The sequence below is a fragment of the Oryctolagus cuniculus genome, chromosome 2, assembly GCF_964237555.1.
Source record: "Oryctolagus cuniculus chromosome 2, mOryCun1.1, whole genome shotgun sequence".
Classification (NCBI taxonomy): domain Eukaryota; kingdom Metazoa; phylum Chordata; class Mammalia; order Lagomorpha; family Leporidae; genus Oryctolagus; species Oryctolagus cuniculus.
The window spans coordinates 170,390,343-170,409,375 of record NC_091433.1 but is presented as its reverse complement, the minus strand read 5'-3'; the positions used below and the strand labels follow the sequence as shown (position 1 = coordinate 170,409,375).

Here is a 19,033-nt window from a genome sequence, read left to right as displayed (position 1 = left end):
CTTTTAAATAAATAAAATAAATCTTTTTAAAAAAAGTTAATATGGCTTAATTTAAGAAGAGCTAATACTGGTGTATTTCCCCTAGGAAATCAAAGATCATTGCATTAGTCTGTTTATTTTGTGTTACAAAGTGATACATTTGCATATTTATTAATGTTTAATTGCTAGGTGTAATATTTAAATGCTTTATTTAAAATCAGTAGGCAGATGTTTTACATGTAAGTAAAATAACTTTCTATTACTAAAACCAGTGTATTAGGTAAATGTTATGTGATATACTCTACCAAGACAATAACTATGAATTATTTGAAGGTGCACCTCCCCTCTCCTCTTTGGAAAAAGATAAAGAAATTGACCTGGAGTTACTTCAAGATCTAATGGAAGTTGATATTGATCCTTTAGATATTGATTTAGAAAAGGATCCTCTTGCAGCCAAAGTTTTTAAGGTATGATACATTATAATATTCTTCACAATTTGTCTTTTCACTTAAACTTTCTGCTTAATAATTACTTAAAAGAGGGAATTATACCTGTTTGTCATCAAATACAACCCATTATTCACTGTCTTCAAGATGCACTAATTTACTGTAGATACTATAGTAGTTTAAAAAAATCCAGTGGTACGAAGAAAACTTAGACCATTTTTATTAATATAGGAATCAGCGATTACTTATAATAATCACTAGTAAGGATGTGGAAGTATAGTTATAGAATACCAGCATTGCAGGCAGCATTTAAGTCTTGTATAAGCTGAGTTTGTTGCAGACTATGCTTCTCTATTAGCCTCTACTTTCCTAAAGGAGACAGTTGCGATACTTTATAGTAGTAGTGTTCTTGTAGCTCATGATAGATACTTCTTATGCTAGTTTCCTATAGACAAATAAAATATTTGGAGATTTTGGCAGAAAATGAAGAGAATGTTACTGAACCTTCCTTGTAAATCATTAAAATTAGAAGTGGAAGAGGCTGGCCTTTGGCCTAGCAGTTGGGAGACCTACGTCCCTTTTCAGAGTGATTCTCTTCCTGCAAATACAGACCTGGGCAGTGGTTGTGCGAGGTACTTGGATTTCTGCCACCCACATGAGAGAGCTGGATTAGGTTCTCTACTCACAGCGTTAGTCCTGCCCACTCAGTCATAGTCTGCCATTGGGGGCATCTGGGCAGTGAATGGTGAATAGGAGGTAACTCTCTCTCTCAAATTTTTAAAACAATTTATAAATGAGTTTTGGAAATTTAAAGGATGGGGAGAATATTTCTTTTGTAATCCTAGGTAAGTGTAGATAATGTAAGTAATGTGTCACTCAGTAGAGAGACAAAAAGAAACCACAATTTGTTTTATGTTTTTTTAAGCCAATAAGCAGTACGTGGTATGATTACTGGGGTGCTGATTATGGCACGTACAATTACAACCCTTACATTGGCGGTCTGGGAATTCCTGTAGCAAAGCCACCAGCAAACACAGAGAAGAATGGATCACAGACTGTTAGTGTTTCAGTGTCTCAGGGTAAGTGTATATCTACATTTTAAGACATACGCTACCCTTAAAAGAAGTTAAATTTATGTATACTATGTGCATTGAGAAATTGAGCTTGGGTGTGTTATTAGTGTCACAGCTGTGCTGTGAGTGCCATCCAGAGCTGATTTTCTTTCATTTGGTGTTCAGCAGCTTCTGTTTATGGTCCATTTTTTTGTTTCTCAAAATAACACCCAACAAAAGCTGGTTGTGGGTTCTGTGGTATTGACTGTGATTTCAATTGTATTTTGTTTTAATTTCTTACTTTAATTATACACTTGTATTTTATTTAAAAATAGAATGAAACCATATTGAATTTTAATTTTTGTATTTTTCTAGTCATACAGGTCAGACATACTTAATTTTTTAAAAAACATCTTTAAAATTTTCATACTATCACACATTTAATGAAATGTTGCAATTCACTCCAGAGAATATTTGTTATCCTGAACTATTTGAGAATCTGTTGCTCATCTTACATTAATTCGTTAGTTTAACAAAGCTGGATGTTATTAATGAGCACATAAAGAGGCGTCTTTCATCAAAATCGGGAATTTGATGTTACTATATCCAGAACTGAGAGCCCATTCAAATAGTAGTCAGTGTTCGGAAGCTGTCCTGTATCCACAAGGGCCCAATGCAGAACAATGCCTTGCATTTAATTGTCATATCTCTTTAGTGTTCAGTTTACAGCTGTTCCTCAGAGTTTGTGCCCCTGATGCTTTTGAACATTACAGACCAATTATTTTTTACAGTGTCCCTCAATTTGCTTTTGTATGCTGCTTGCTCATAATTTGATTGAGATCATGCATCTTGGCAGGAGGACCACAGAAATAATGCTTTCTCTCATTGTGTGCTGTTTGGTGATCTGGGATTTTTGTTTGCCCACCCCCAGTGGTGTTAAGTTTGATCACTTAATTGAGGAGGTGTCTGCTGGGCTTCTCCATGGTTGAATTACTCTTTTACTCTCTCTCATAATTCTTTTGAGGTTTCAGGGAGCAGAGATAAAGCCTACAAATATCCTGTTCCTCACCAAATTTATTTTTTGAAAAATGAATTAGCTTGTAGTTTTTAATGGATTCATAATTTTCCTATTTACTCAGTGGGTTATAATTTCATTTATTTTTTTATTGTGATTGAATGTAAATAACATGCAGTTTATCATTTCAGCCATATCTTTGATGTGGGTGTAGCTCAGTGTCATGAAATACATTTATAGTGTTGCCATTATTTGTTCTGAGGTGTAAATCATCCCAGATATGACCAGTAGGAGCTCCTTTAGTCTGGTCTCTGTCCTTGATGTGTGTTTGTTATTGTTTGGGCCCTTTTTTGTTTTCTGGCAAAATGTGATGCCTCAGGCTCATCGTTTACTTAACTGCATCATTGTGATAATTAGCCACTTTGCGAGCAGTATAGTATTTCAGAACCTTTTTAAAGGATTGACGTGGGTTAGGAGCTATGATTTGTATGCCAGATGTTTTTGTTGTTATTTTGGTGGCTCTTTTCATGGGCAGAACTAGGTTCTCTGTCTGTGTGTGTGTGTGTGCGTGTACACAGACATTTGCACCTATATTTTTGTATCTAGCCCCATGGAGTCTTATTCTTTTTTTAGAATCCATACCTCTTTCCTCTGACAGTGAGAAACATGGCTCTCTTTGTCCTTATTATCATGACTTTGCTATTTAATTTACCTATCTCTGTATAGCCACTCTCTGTTTCTAACCACCTTGCACAGATGTTTTCCCCCTGCTCTCGCTCTGATAGCACATACCAGGCTGTTTTTACGTTGTGCCTTCAGATGTCAACATTTCATTGTAGGACATGGAGACAAGAGTAATTATGGTCAAATATGCTATATGCTTTCTCCCCACCCCACCGTACCCTACCCGACCCTAATTGCTTTTTATAGCCCTAGATGCTCGCCTTGAAGTTGGTCTTGAACAGCAGGCAGAACTTATGTTGAAAATGATGTCAACTCTGGAAGCAGATTCCATTTTACAGGCACTAACAAATACATCTCCTACATGTAAGTAAAACTACCCTTCTTAGAGTATTGTAATATGTGCTTTATCTCTTGATTGTTTTCAAGTGTGTTGAACAGGGGCCATTTTAAGAATTCCATGGGTGTTGTGAGTTTGAGTGTATCACTTCTCCCCCTCTAAATTAGTAGCATATTGAGAATTAAGACAAGGAATCAACAAATGGTAAAAGAGCATGCCAAATAGCTCCATGTAGTGCTCTAGACTCAGTCTAAAACCTGAATTATGCTTTTATTTTTGTACTATTATTTAGTTAATGAAATTCCTAGAGAAGCCTAAGGGATTAGCTAGTGGACTGTGATTTCATTTCATTATGGATGTGTCATACAGTGGATTTTTTTTTTATAATAAAATCTTCACCATCTTAAAAGACTAGAATGCAAAGCATAGGATAGAATGACATCCCTGTGGGCCTGCTAACTGATCCCAGAACTGAGAGGATTTATTACCTTTCTACAGAAAAGGACAGCGTATTTTTCTTCTGAAAGGTTGCCATATAGTATATTGTTGTGTGCACTCAGCTTTGATGTGGTAGATAAGATGTAAATAAATGGGCATTGCTGTGCTACAGAAACATGTGGCCTGCTAGATCTGGCCATCAGATCATGGTTTGCTGACCTTGATGTACAGTGCTAGACTTCTGTAGACCTCTGCATGTCGGAGGAGTACAGTTACATAGCCCCCTGTGTCTCAGGAGCAAAGATGAAAGAGCCATGCTATGGAGAGGATGATGGTTTCATTTTTCTTAGGCCTGTAAACCACACCACCTTCCCTGGAATAGAGTGAGTAAAGTCGTAGAGATGGTAGCTACAACCTAGATGATCGCCTCTGCTCCTCCCCTGAAGGAGACTTCACAACCCTTAGCAATAGAGAAGTTTGAGGTTTTTTTCCTTCTGTAAGTTAAATTGAATCTTTTCGATTTACAATCGTCATTTATTTCTTGTTTTAGAAGCTATAGAGAAGAGAAACAGAGACAGTGCTCTGTAATCTTGGTCTTGGTACACCAGTACTGTTACTTCTCATCTTCTTGTGATATGGGAACCCTTTTTGTACGGCACAGCCTCCCTGTGATCACAGACAGCACAGCATTGCTCAGAGTAGTCCATTTCATTAAACAACTTACTAGAGTGTCCTTTTGAAAATGGTACATGCATCACTTTACATTTTGGTTATTCTTCTGACATAAATGGGTCTCTTTTTTAGTATGTCGTTTTCCTCATAGTTTGATGTAGAACCTGAGCATCAGAATCTTGGAAAACTTTGCTCAGGTGATTGTGATGTGCAGTCAGCATTAAGAGTCAGTAGATCAAAATCTGAATTATTTTAAACTGCCACACTAGTTAGGTAATACTTTTCTTTCTCTTCCTTTCTTAATTAGGAAAAAATGCAATTAACAATTAACAGAGAATAAGTTCTTTTCCTTTGCTGAGAGAGTCTTGTGAATTTGGGAGCTTCCTTCTATGGTCTTTTTTATCTTTAAGTGATATTATAAATGCAGAATTTTGAAATACTAATATAGAACTTTGAAATAAAGAGTGCAATTTTAATTAATTTTTTTACCTGCCAGTTACCATGTCTTCTGCATAGTTTACCATACTGGTGTTTGTTTGCAGTGTCACAGTCTCCCACTGGAACAGATGATTCACTTCTAGGCGGTTTTCAGGCAGTGAACCAAACCAACCAACTTATTATCCAGTTATCTTCTGTCCCGATGTTAAATGTTTGTTTCAACAAACTTTTTTCCATGCTTCAAGTCCATCATGTTCAGGTATGTCTTTATGAGAAATGATGCTACCCTGATAAAAGATGAAACTAACTGGGAGGCTCCTATTCAACCTGATAGCAATGATTTCATTGTTAAACTTCAAGGGAAAAGTGTTGGAAATACTTTGATGATCTCAGTTCCTTATGGGACCATCTGTAATTTCCAGGATTTTAAGCTATTTTATTTGTTTAGTTCCTATTAAGTCTGTGATCTCTTTTTTCATTAAATATTCCTTTTTTATTTATTTGAAACACAGTGTGACTGGGAGGGGGCGGGGCAGAGACAGGGAGAGAGAGAATGAATCTTTTTTTTTTAAGCCTTTATTTAATGAATACAAATTTCATAGGTACAACTTTTGGAATATAGCCACCCTCCCATCCCTACTCCCACCCTCCCACCCCTACTCCCATCCCCCCACCCCTACTCCCATCCCATTCTTCATTAAGATTCTTTTTTTTTTTTTTTTTTTTTTTTGACATGCAGAGTGGACAGTGAGAGAGAGAGAGACAGAGGGGAAAGGTCTTCCTTTGCCGTTGGTTCACCCTCCAATGGCCGCCGCGGCCGGTGCGCTGCAGCCGGCGCACCGCGCTGATCCGAAGGCAGGAGCCAGGTGCTTCTCCTGGTCTCCTATGGGGTGCAGGGCCCAAGTACTTGGGCCATCCTCCACTGCACTCCCTGGCCACAGCAGAGAGCTGGCCTAGAAGAGGAGCAGCCAGGACAGAATCTGGTGCCCAGACCGGGACTAGAACCCGATGTGCCGGCGCCGCTAAGTGGAGGATTAGCCTATTGAGCTGCGGTGCCGGCCAAGATTCATTTTTAATTAACTTTATACTCGATAAAGACCAACTCAGTAAAGATTTCAACACTTTAGAATGAATCTTCTATCTGTTCGTTCACTCCCCAGTGGCTAGCAGCCGGGAGCCGGGAGCTCTGTTCAGGTTTTCCATGTGTGTGGTAGTGGTCTCAGTATGTAGGCCATCTTGATGTTGTTGCCCAGGCACATTAGTGTGAGCTGAATTGAAAGTGGAATGCTTGGGAATCCAGCTGGTGTTCCAGTAAGGGGTGCTGGCATTGCAGGCGATTGCTTTATCTGCTCAGTGCCAGCATTTTTCCCTAAATCTGATTTCAGGGCTTGAATCACCTGTTGTAATTTAGTAAAAAATTTATGAGGCAAATTGTAAATTTGAATTCAACTAATTTTTTAAAAGATAGATTTTTTTATTTGAAAGTCAAAGTTACACAGAGAAAGAAGGAGAGGCAGAGAGATGAGGTCTTCCATCTCCTGGTTCACTCCCTAATTAGCCACAATGGCCTGTGCTATGCTGATCCAAATCCAGGGGCCTGGAGCTTCTTCCAAGTCTACCATACAAGTACAGGGGCCCAAGGACTTGGGCCATCTTCCAGTGCTTTCCCAGGCCATAGCAGAGAGCTGGATTGGCAGTAGAGCAGCTGGGACTCGAACTGGCACCCATATGGGAACCCGGCGCTGCAGGTGGAGACTTAGCCCACTCTGCCACAGCACCAGCCCCTGAACCAAATTTTGTTTCATCAAAAATTTGAAGTGAGGTTTGCTTGTCAACTGAATTATATAGTAACTGGTGGACGTATTTAATAGCATAACTTAATTTTTCAAAACGGAAATTTATTTATTTATTTGAAAGCCAGAGAGGCAGACAGAGAGAGAGAGAGAGAGAAAGGAGAGAGAAAGAAAGATATTGGAATTTTTCCATTGGTTGATTCACTCCCCAAATGGCCACAATGTCTGAGGCTGGGCTAGGCTGAAGCCAAGAGCCACGAACTTGTTTCATGTCTCCCATGTAGTTGCTGGGGCCCAAGTACTTGAACCATTTTCTGCGGCTTTTCCTAGGCCGTTAGCAGGGACCTGAATCAGAAGTGGAGCAGCCGTGACAGGAACCAGCTTCCATATGGGATGCTGGAATTACAGGTGACGGCTTAACCTGATATGCAACAATGCTGGCCCCAGGATAAATTCTTTATTCGTGATAAGGTTTTATATACAAGTTTAAATGATATTTCATAATAATATATTTTTATTCTGTGAATTTATTCTTTTTCAGTTGGAATCACTTCTCCAGTTGTGGCTCACATTGAGCCTGAATTCTAGTTCATCTGGAAATAAGGAGAATGGAGCTGACATTTTTTTATATAATGCTAATCGAGTACCTATCATTTCATTAAATCAAGGTAAGATTTATTAGAAGGAAAATCATTAATATAGTATAAAGAACAGTTCAAAAGATTATGATTAGATAAAAATATGTCTAGTCATTTTCGGTGGGATTATATTTTAGTGGGGGAAGCCACCTCTGCCACCATCTTTTAAAAAATGCACTGACTTAGCAAGAAAAAACAATTATTTTTGTCTGTTTTCTGCTATTCCTATGCGCAACTAAAGTTTACAGTGTTCTGTTGCTCTTCATGTTGTATTTCTGCAGAGTTGTGTTTCCTTTGACTGTTCTGTTACAGCAGATTTTTTTCTTTCCCCAAATGTGGGTTATTCCCTGGTTGGCCTCCTGTTGAAGGATGTCGGTTTCCAGTAGCAGTTTATTTTTTTCCTTGACAGATGCAATATATGAAAGTAGAATCAAATATCTCAATAGGAAAACAACTATTCTTAAGCTCTTGTTATAGCAATTTCTTTCAGATAACTTTTAAGAAAAGTATTTCTGAGGCTTTTTCCATTTCGTGCTCAGCTGTTAAAAATCTGTCTTCCAACTGTTGTGACAGATCAAACTGGTTTATGATTCCGTTTAAACTTGCATTGTATCAGCACTACCTACCCCTGGTTTAATCCATAGATTTCTGTTTCTTCCACTGTGTTATTTAAAAAACAAATTTTTAAAAGATTACTTATTTTTTGAAAGGCAGAGTTATGTAGAGAGAGGGAGAGACACAGAGAGAATTCCGCATCCTCTGATTCACTCCCCAGTTCGTAATGGCCAGGACTGGCCCAGACTGAATGCTGGAACTTTATCAGGGTCTTCCAGGAGGATGCCATGGGCCCAAGTAGTTGGGCCATCATCTTTTGCTTTTCCAGGTACATTAGCAGTGGCACAATCCAAAGTGGAGCAGCTAGGACTCAAACTGATTTTCATACGGAATGCTGGCATCAGTGGCAGTGGCTTAATATGCTGAACCACAGTGCCAGCTCCTAAAAAAAAATTTAAAGATATATTTATTTAATTATTTGAGAGGCAGAGCGAGCCACACATACACTAAGATAGATATCTTCCATTTGAGTTTTACTTCCCAAAATGACGACAACAGCTGGGGCTGGGCCAGTTGTAGGAATTTTGTGTGGGTCTCCCACATAGGTGGCCAGAACCCAAGGGTCGAATCTGTTGCCTTCCAGGGGCGTTAGCAGGAAGGTGGGTAGAAAGCAGAGGTGGGACTCAGTGCCAGGCACTGCAGTATGAGAAGTTGCCATCCCAAGGGGCATTTTAAGTGCTTTGCCAAATGCCCACTCTGTGTTTGTACATTTTTAACAACTTCTTTCACTTCTACAGCTGCCGTGAGTTCTTCATATTTGGGCCTTCCTAGCTACCCAGTTTTTGTTGTGAAGTTACATTAGTTTTCATTAATCTGTCCCAGATCTTCCATTTTTCCTTATTATTTTCAGCTTTTGGTTTTATAGAATATGAAGTGTTGTGTGTGTGTGTGTGTTTTTTTTTTATTAAAGATTTATTTATTTGAGAGGCAGGGGCAGAGAGAGAGGTCTTCCATCTGAAGCCAGGATCCAGGAGCTTCTTCCAAGTCTCCTACATAGGGGCAGGGGCCCAAGGACTTGGGCCATCTTCTGCTACTTTCCCAGGCCATAGCAGAGAGCTGGATTGGAAGTGTAGCAGCTGGGATTCCAACTAGCGCCCATATGGGATACCGGTACTGCAGGTGGCACTTTTACCCGCTATGCCACAGCACTGGCCCCAAAATATGAAGTTTTTTGTAGCACACAAGCTATGTTGCTGTAGAAAAGACTGTAGTTAGGAAAGTTACAGCAATTTGTGTTGATAACGTCATTTATGGGTTGTACGCTGAGTATTAAGCTTAACCATAAGATGTTATTCTCTCTCAGTGCTTGAGTTGTATTTAATGGGGGAATCTTCATTTTATATTTTGAGGATACTAAGTAGTGAAGTAACTTAAAGAAATGAAGTCTTGTTTTTGAATTTATTCATTTGGTTTTTAATTTTTAGTAAACGTTGTTTTTCTGAGTAAATATGTTTCCTTTTTCTGTTTTCTACATAGCGTCAATAACTAGCTTTCTCACAGTGCTAGCTTGGTATCCCAATACTTTGCTTCGGACATGGTGCCTCGTGCTTCATAGCTTAACACTCATGACAAACATGCAGCTTAACTGTAAGTTCAAAATCTATTCATTTAACTCTGATATACACATTAATGGTCTTGGTATCTGTTAAAGTAGATGGTTCTAAGAAGTGACACATGGGTCAGAACCGATTGAATTCCTCATTTGAATATGCCTTTTCTGAATTTGTTTTTACCTTTCTTATGCTTTGTACTTTTAAATTCTGATAGTACAAATATCCTTCCCTTTATTGCCCAGTAGATGAAGTTCAAATCACATTTTTATCTCCTTAATACTTGCCAATTATCAAAACTGATTGCTTTTAACATGTAATTTCAGACTCCTCCAAGGATTTATCTTGGTTATTTTAAGGAATATTTGTACTTAAAAATAGTTTCCCTCTGTGCTATTCGTAAACGTGTATTACTAGATTCCTAGGTTTTGTTTTCTCCATCTTAAAGATATGTTTATTGAATGTAGTGGCTGTTTTTCAGATTCTAATATCCTGTTAAGTTTTCTACTCTTTTCACCGCACTCCAACTCCCCTTTTAATTTAGTGTAGTAAAATAATACAAGCCTCTTCAAAAGAAGCATGGAGTGTTTTTTTTGTGACATTATCCGTTTGTGTGGTATGAACATACTCCACTGTGTTATATAGTATTTATTGATTTTTACATTTCCCATTTAGGTCAAGGTTCTGTTTGGCATTCTTGATTGTCTTGTGAAGTAGGGATCAGAGTTTGTATTAGAAAACAAGTATTAGCCTTTTGTGAATTTCAGTCTTCATTCATCTTCAGGTTATGATAACATGTGGATGGATTTTATTTCTGTTCAGAAATAACATTTTTTTAAAAACAATCTTTAAAAAAAAAAAAAGATTTACTTACATATTTGAAAGTCACAGTTACACAGAGAGAGGAGAGGCAGAGAGAGAGAGGTCTTCCATCCACTGGTTCACTATCCAGTTGGCCGCAACAGCCAGAACCGTGCCAATCTGAAGCCAGGAGCCAGGAGCTTCTTAAGGGTTTCCCATGCGGGTGCAGGGGCCCAAGGACTTGGGGCATCGTCTACTGCTTTCCCAGGCCATAGCAGACAGCTGGATCGGAAGTGAAGCAGCCAGGACTAGAACCGGCACCCATAGGGGATGCCGGCGCTTCAGGCCAGGGTGTTAACCCTCTGTGCCACAGTGCCGGCCCCCAGAAGTAACATCATTAACTAAAGAGTTCTGTCAGATTGACAAAGCTGTTAATATGGCTTAACATCAAAGTGCCATTCTTTCATACTTGGAAAGTGTTTCCCAAAAATGGGGGTCAAAATTACCACTGTCTGATACTGAGGATAGATTTAGCCCAAAGAGTGTTATTCAGCTCACAAAACTGATATATTTCCTGTACATTAGTTCCCAGTATAAAATGTGTTTAAGTTGTACAAAGGAATAAATTTTGCCTCCATTTCTTTCTTGGCAACTTGACTATATGTTGGATAAGATGCACATTAAACTCAAATATTTTCATAAACATAGAGAAAAGGCAGGCAGAGATACATGGTAGGTGAAAATAGAGATGTTCAGCTCAGTAGAGACGAAACCCTCTTAATAAAAACGGTACTGGGGATATATGACCAAGTTTTCCCTGGCACTAAAAATGCTTTCAGATATACTTTCCATTGTTTCATTGTCTGTTAAGAGGTTCTTTTTTGTTTGTTTGTTTGTTTGTTTCTTCTTATAGCTGGATGCAGTAATGCTATTGGAACTCAGGAAAGTACTGCACATCTGTTGGTTTCAGATCCAAACCTTATTCATGTGTTAGTAAAATTTCTTTCTGGCACCAGTCCACATGGAACAAATCAACACAGTCCACAGGTAGTATACTTTTAACTAGTGATGTACCTATACTATTTAAGAAACAGTATTTTAAAAGTAGAACTATGTAACATTTTCATTGCTAAAGTGTTTAATAATAGCCTTTTATGTATCAATATAATAAAATATTTTGATGTTATACTGACAGTAAAAGTAGGTGGTAAATTATCTTTTAGAGTAATGTTATTAAGTTTTGATGTAGGTAAATGTTTTTGTAATATATTTTGGATTATTTAATAAACGTTTTGAATAAAAATGAGTACTTATTAAAAAATTAGGAAAGCACTTGGAAAATTTTGAAATTAAAAAATTTACAAATGTATCATTTTTGATATTCTCTACCATCAAGATTTACGTGGTACCTTAATCATTTTATGATATTAATGATTTTGTTTAACTATAAGCCTTTCTCTTACTATAGATTTTTTTTTTAAGGCAATGTTTTTTATTTATTTACTTATTTATTTTTGACAGGCAGAGTGGACAGTGAGAGAGAGACAGAGAGAAAGGTCTTCCTTTGCCGTTGGTTCACCCTCCAATGGCCGCCGCGGCCGGCGCACCGTGCTGATCCGATGGCAGGAGCCAGGTACTTATCCTGGTCTCCCATGGGGTGCAGGGCCCAAGGACTTGGGCCATCCTCCACTGCACTCCCTGGCCACAGCAGAGAGCTGGCCTGGAAGAGGGGCAAGCGGGACAGAATCCGGCACCCCAACTGGGACTAAAACTCTGTGTGCTGGCGCCGCAAGGCGGAGGATTAGCCTAGTGAGCCGCGACGCCGGCTCTCTTACTATAGATTTCTTTCATATCAATTTAATTTCTTGTTACACTGCTTCTATATGAATATTTCTGCTTTATTGTATTTTCATATAACATTTAGTATTCATAAAATCTTTTTTAAATGGTGGTTATTTATGATTATCTTGAAAGTTATTTTTAAATTCTCTTTTTTATTTTTTAAAGATTTATTTTATTTATTTGAATTGCAGTTAGAGAGAGACAGAGAGAGGCATACACAAAGAGAAATCTTCTCTATTGGGTTACTCCGCAAATGGCTGCAACAGCATGGGCTAGGTCAGACCAAAGCAGGAGCAAGGAGCCAGGAACAACTTCTGGGTCTCCCATATGGGTGCAGAGGCCCACGGACTTGGGCCATCCTCCATTGCATTCCTAAGTGCATTAGCAGGAAGCTGAATCAGAAGTGGAGCAACCAGGGTGTGAGCCAAAAGCAATATGGGATGCCTGTGTCACAGGCAATAGCTTTACCCATTATGCCACAATGTTGGTCCCATTTTAAAATTTTTAGCAGTTAAAAATCCTTATCTGGATTTGCCCTTTAGACATGCTCTTATTTGGTTGTATGATCCATAACAGTTATTCTATTTCATTTATTCAGTAAGTATATAAGAGTCTTCTATGTGCCAGATGTAGGTAATGTTCTAGGAACTGGAGATACTGGTATTTGCCAGTATTTCTTTATAGAATTTAAATTCTGGTAAATACATTTAGTCAATACTCACACTCTTTATTTTTTTTTTGAAGATTTATTTATTTATCTATTTATTTATTTATTTTTGAAAGGCAGAGTTACACAGAGAAGGAGAGGCAGATAAAGAGAGAGGTATTCCATCTGCAAGTTTACTTCCCAACTGGCTGCAACAGCCGGCACTGTGCCTATCTGCAGCCAGGAACCAGGAGCTTCTTCTGGGTCACCTACACTGGCACAGGGGCCCAAGCACTTGGGTCATATTCTACTGCTAGCAGAGAGCTGGATTGGAAGTGGAGCAGCTGGGTCTCAAATTGGCTCCCATATGAGATGCTGGCACGCAGGTGGCAGCTTTACCTGCTATGCTACAGTGCTGGCCCCTCACACTCTAATTTTGTAGGTTATAATAAGTCAGACAAGGAGAAAAGTAACAGTAGAAACTACTAATAGTTAGATTTATTCAGGGTTTCTAATGGATGCAGAGGCATGTTACTGAGTGATAACTCTATATAAATTGATGGAGTTTGGAATAGGAAGACTCCTGGCAACAGTAATTCCAACTGTACTGTTTTACATGTACAAAACCATGCAGCAACTGCTTTGCCCACAATCTTGCAGCTTGTTAGTGGTGGAGATAAAGTGTCAGGGATCATGCTGCTTTATAAAGTATTTTTCCTCTTCTTTTGATTATGTTTCAAAAGCATAGTGAAGGTTCTGTAAGAGCAAACTTTTCTATTATATATAGGAAATTCAGTAAGTACGAATGTTATGGGACATTCTTCAGGTTACGTGGTGTGGAATTCAGTTTCATTTCTTTCACTGATGATGAAATAGAAATTTGGGAAAATAGTTTTTTGTGACATGGTTTACTTTTAGCTTTTAGATTTTTTGTGTGCTTATTGTTTTGTTTGATCTTCTGTGGATCACTTAATCTGGCTCAAATTCTTTTTTATATATATTTTAAATAATTATTTTTATGTATTTGAAAGAGTTACAATGACTGGGAGAGAGAGAGAGAGAGAGAGAGGGAGGGAGAGAGAAATCTTCCATCTGCTGGTTTACTTCCCAAATGGCCCCAGTGAGCCAATCTGAGGGCAGGAGCCAGGAGCTCTGTGTTTCTCCTTTGGGTTCATGGACCCAAGGACCTTGGCCATCTTATACTGCTTTCCCACATGCATCAGCAGAGAGCTGGATCAGATGTGGAGCAGCCAGAACTCGAACTGTGCCCATATAGGATGATGGCACTACAGGTTGGGGCTTTAAGCCACTGTGCCACAGCACCAGCCCCTCAAATTGTTTGTTTTGAAATTGAATAGTGCATAAGGTTTTTTGTGGAATCAATGCAGACATTCTTTGTACTTCTAAGTTTTACAAAGGTATTTCTTCTGTAATTCAGGTGAATCTTTCTGTATTGGGCTAAATAAACGTGATGTAGGATCTCTTGTGGCACAGCAGGTTAAGTCTGCCTGTAAATCCAGCATCCCATGTGTGTGCAGGTTGGAGTCCTGGCTGCTCCACCTCTGATCCACCTCCAAGCCCATGTACCTGGAAAATTTGCTTGGGTCCCTGCACCCAAATAGTCAACGGTATAGCTCTTGCATTTATGCTTGATACTTTTTAAGTGAACGATTCTGTACATGGTATTCGTGAAGTTCTTTTCAGTGGATATATATGTCTCCTCAGGTTGGTCCAACAGCTACACAAGCTATGCAAGAATTTCTTACCCGATTACAAGTTCATCTTTCTTCAACATGTCCTCAAATATTCAGTGAATTTTTGCTTAAATTAGTTCACATACTTTCAACAGAAAGGTAAGTTTCAATGTTTTCATATGTTCTTAATAGAGAAGTAATACAATTTTCTGAGTATTGGGGACAGTAGAGATTAAGCATGGGAAGTGTTTCTTGCTAAGTTCACTGATCTTTTCCATTTCATTTCATTATAATTCTCTCTAGTTCCTCGATTCTGTAATTTGAAAAGAATAGAGTACTTTATAACTTGCTTTTAATGGTTTCATTAGTTAGTTTTTAAATTTTTTTTAATGATTCATTTATTTATTTGAAAGGCAGAGTTACACACAGAGAGAAGGAGAGACAGAGAGAGAGAGGTCTGCCATCCACTGGTTCACTCCCCAGTTGGCTGCAATGGCTGGAGCTGTGCCGATCTGAAGCCAGGAGCTAGGACTTCTTCCTGGCCTCCCATGTGGGTGTAGGGGCCCAAGGATTTGGGCCATCTTCTACTGCTTTCCCAGGCCATAGCAGAGAGCTGGGTGGGAAGCAGAGCAGCTGGGACTCGAACTGGCGCTCATATAGGATGCCAGCACTGCAGGCGGTGGCTTTAACCGCTATGCCGCAGTGCTGGCCCCAGGTTATGATTATTTTGAAGCTGTTTAAACTGTTTTGAAAGGGGCAAGGATTTGGTACTTTAGTTAAGGAGCTGCTCGGAATATCCACTCCCATATCAGAGTCCTGGTTTGCATCCTGGCTCCTCTGCTTCTTCTTAATCAGCTTCCTTCTAATACCTACCCTGGGAGGCAGCAAATCAAAGCTCAGGTACATGGGTTCCTGACACCTATGTGAAACACCCAGGTGGAATTCTGGGTTCCTGGTTTCAACTTTGTCTCGCCTTGGCTGTTGCAGGCATTTGGGGGAGTAAAACAGCTGATGGAAGATCTGTGTGTGAGTGTATATGTATGTGTGGCTCTGTGTCTCTCTGCCTTTCAAATAAAATGAAAATAAATTTAAAAATTAAAAAATTCTGGAATAACAGTGGAAGTTAAAAATATTTAAAAAAAATATTTATTTGAAAGGCTGAGTTACAGAGGAAGAAGCGGAGAAAGGGAGAGAGGGAGAGAGAGAGAGAGGGAGGGAGAGAGAGATCGAGATCTCCCATGTAATGATTCATGTCCCAAATCGCCACAAGAGCCAGGAAATCTATCTCAGTCTCCCACGTGGGTGCAGGGGTCCAAACAGTTGGGCCATCCTCTGTTGCTTTCCCAAGCGCATTAGCTGGGAGCTGGCTTGGAAGCAGAGCAGCTGGTGGTGAGACCTAGGGTGGCACCTGTGAGTGTAAATTTCTTGTCATTCTTAGCATGCCGTTGGCCTTCAACAGTTTGTTAAATATTTTAGCTGAATTCTTCCTTCCTATTTCCTACTTATTTTTCTACTTTCCTGTTTTTTCCTACTGCCCCCTTGTTTATGTTTACCCCATAGGAAAGCTCATGGTCATATTCCACCTCCTTAGAAGTGCCTGTGGTTTTATGTTTCATTCTTTTTGGTTGTCCTTTGATTTAGCCTTTTGGTGAATTCAAGAAAAGTAGCGACTGTATACTTAGTTTGACTTTTTCATGGCATTAGTTTGAGGTTGATGCTCTTTCCAGCTTTCTATATCTTAGATACAAGAAGAACTTGAAAGTGTGCAGTTTTTGGGCCAGTGCCGCGGCTCAATAGGCTAATCCTCCGCCTTCTGTCCCAGTCGCTGCTCTTCCTGTCCAGCTCTCTGCTGTGGCCCGGGAAGGCAGCAGAGGATGGCCCAAGTGCTTGGGCCCTGCACCCGCATGGGAGACCATGGCTCCTGGCTTTGGATCAGCGTGGTGCGCCGGCCGCAGTGGCCACTGGGGAATGAACCAATGGAAAAGGAAGACCTTTCTCTCTGTCTCTCTCACTGTCCACTCTGCCTGTCAAAAAAAAAAAAATTTTTTTAAAGTGTGCAGTTTTTGATTTATAAGAGTGATTTATTTGAGCCTTTGTTTTTGATAATCAGAATCAGTCTGTCATGTTTACAGTAGCAGCAGTTTGAATGTATAATGAAGTAGAGCTCATGCCATTATGAGTGCCTTGTGATACTGAAGTATTTCATTTCATAGCTTCAAAGTCACTACTCTGATTTACTTTATCCTTAATTTTCTCTTTGGAATGCATTTTTTATTTTGTTTAAACTGGAGACAGTCAGATCTTGGAAACACATGGAAACATTGCTACCAAATGAAATAATGAATAGTAAGAGTTATAATTTAGCCATCTTTATAGTTTTAGTTACTTCCTTTACAACTGCTTAAATATTTAAGTTTTAATCCTCTCTCTGTTTTTTCAGGGGTGCTTTCCAGACAGGTCAAGGACCTCTTGATGCCCAAGTGAAGCTTTTAGAATTTACTTTGGAGCAGAATTTTGAAGTTGTTTCAGTTAGTACTATTTCTGCTGTGATTGAATCTGTCACTTTTTTAGTACACCACTATATCACTTGCTCGGACAAAGTAATGTCTAGAAGTGGATCGGATAGCTCTGTGGGTGCTCGGGCATGCTTTGGTGGACTCTTTGCCAATCTTATCCGTCCAGGTGATGCAAAGGCAGTTTGTGGTGAAATGACAAGAGACCAACTTATGTTTGATTTGTTAAAACTTGTGAACATTTTAGTACAGTTGCCTCTTTCAGGAAATAGGGAATACAGTGCAAGAGTGTCTGTGACCAGCAATACAACAGATAGTGTATCAGATGAAGAAAAAGTCTCAGGAGGCAAAGATGTCAATGGAAGCAGTACCAGTACTCAAGGATCTCCTGCCTATGTTGCTGACTTAGTCTTAGCCAACCAACAAATTATGAGCCAGATTTTGTCTGCTCTGGGCCTGTGTAACAGCAGTGCCATGGCAATGATAATTGGTATGTATTGAAAGTATTCATCAAAGATTGTTTCGGATACTCCTGTTTCCTTTAGCAATGTATGAATATATTTTCTTTTCACTTTATAGTAAAATGACTTTATTATAAGCCTCATATCATGATTGATTTTTACTAATGAAGACTTTTGCAGAATGATTTCAACTATAATGAAAGTGAAATATTCACATTTTTTTCCAGTTTCAAAACTATTGGAAAAGTTTAACAAATAACTTTGAGTTAATTAAATTTTGTGGGAAAATCAAACTTGTAACTCAGGCACCATAATTTATATCTAAGCATCTCTAATATTTGAAAAGTTAGGAATTGGACATCGAATTTTTTTATAGATCAGTAATATTTATTCACATTAAAAATGAAATAGAATGTTTTATTCAAGGAGTACCAATTTTTATATCATGTGTACATACATTCTACCTAAATTCTGTGTATATGTTTATTTTTTTGCTTTTTAACAATAGGGTCATCTCACCTGACAAAATATCTCCAAAAGATGCTCTTTTATTGTTATTGTAGATATTTTAATCTCTAAAGGTGTATGCATGTGTGTGTGGGTGTGTATGTGTGTAGCTATTGCGTCTGCATCCTTCTTTGGGAAAAAAAGGCTTTTAAGCTTTTCTGTTTGTTGGTTTTTGAGGATATGCTTCTGAAAAATGTGTAATCTTTTATTTCAACCAGGGGCAAGTGGACTACATCTCACCAAGCATGAGAACTTCCATGGTGGGTTAGACGCTATTTCAGTTGGGGACGGATTGTTTACCATACTGACAACCCTTAGCAAAAAAGCTTCTACAGTCCACATGATGCTGCAGCCAATTTTAACATACATGGCCTGTGGATATATGGGCAGACAAGTAAGTTCAATGCAATAACAGTTGTAGGAATTTCAATAGTCTTCTAGCAGTGCAAGTAGAGAGTAACAGACAGGATACAGTGATGTAATCTATAATGACATCTCAGTTAACTGTGTTGCCTCTAAGATTGTATTGCCTAGTGGTGCCATAGCTGTGATAGTTTGTGTAAATGCATTCTGTCATGTCCACACAACAAGGAAATTGCCCAGTGACATATTTCTCAGAATGTATTTCTACTGTTAATTCATGCATGACTGTAATAAAATTAAAACGTGTGGAAATGAGGTGTCAGTAGTTGAGAGACTATACATTATTAATAAAAATTGGAGAATAAAGTTTCGTTGGAGTGATACTTTTTTTTTTAAAGGCAGAGTTAGGGACAGAGAGAGCATGCACATACGTGCATGCTTCCATCTGCTGCTTCACTCCCCAGATGGCCACAACAGTGAGGGCTGGGCCATACCGTAGACGAGCCAGTAGCTTCTTCTGGCCTCCCACATGGGTGGCAGGGGCCCACT

General features: G+C 38.9%; 1 protein-coding gene across 22 annotated transcripts in view; it reads left to right on the top strand.

Annotated features, from left to right (window-relative positions):
- BIRC6 (baculoviral IAP repeat containing 6) overlaps window positions 1-19,033 on the top strand; it is a 272,057-nt gene that overhangs the window by 156,335 nt on the left and 96,689 nt on the right. For all 22 annotated transcript variants that reach the window (XR_011386716.1, XR_007918299.2, XR_011386717.1 and 19 more), the window contains 10 exons: window positions 313-446; window positions 1,351-1,504; window positions 3,423-3,539; window positions 5,166-5,320; window positions 7,396-7,522; window positions 9,584-9,694; window positions 11,372-11,505; window positions 14,672-14,799; window positions 17,081-17,643; window positions 18,340-18,515. Coding sequence is in view for 19 of the 22 variants with exons in the window: in XM_070069267.1 (XP_069925368.1) it covers window positions 313-446; window positions 1,351-1,504; window positions 3,423-3,539; window positions 5,166-5,320; window positions 7,396-7,522; window positions 9,584-9,694; window positions 11,372-11,505; window positions 14,672-14,799; window positions 17,081-17,643; window positions 18,340-18,515 (1,799 nt within the window). In the remaining 3 variants the exon portion in view is untranslated. The remainder of the gene's footprint in view (window positions 1-312; window positions 447-1,350; window positions 1,505-3,422; window positions 3,540-5,165; window positions 5,321-7,395; window positions 7,523-9,583; window positions 9,695-11,371; window positions 11,506-14,671; window positions 14,800-17,080; window positions 17,644-18,339; window positions 18,516-19,033) is intronic.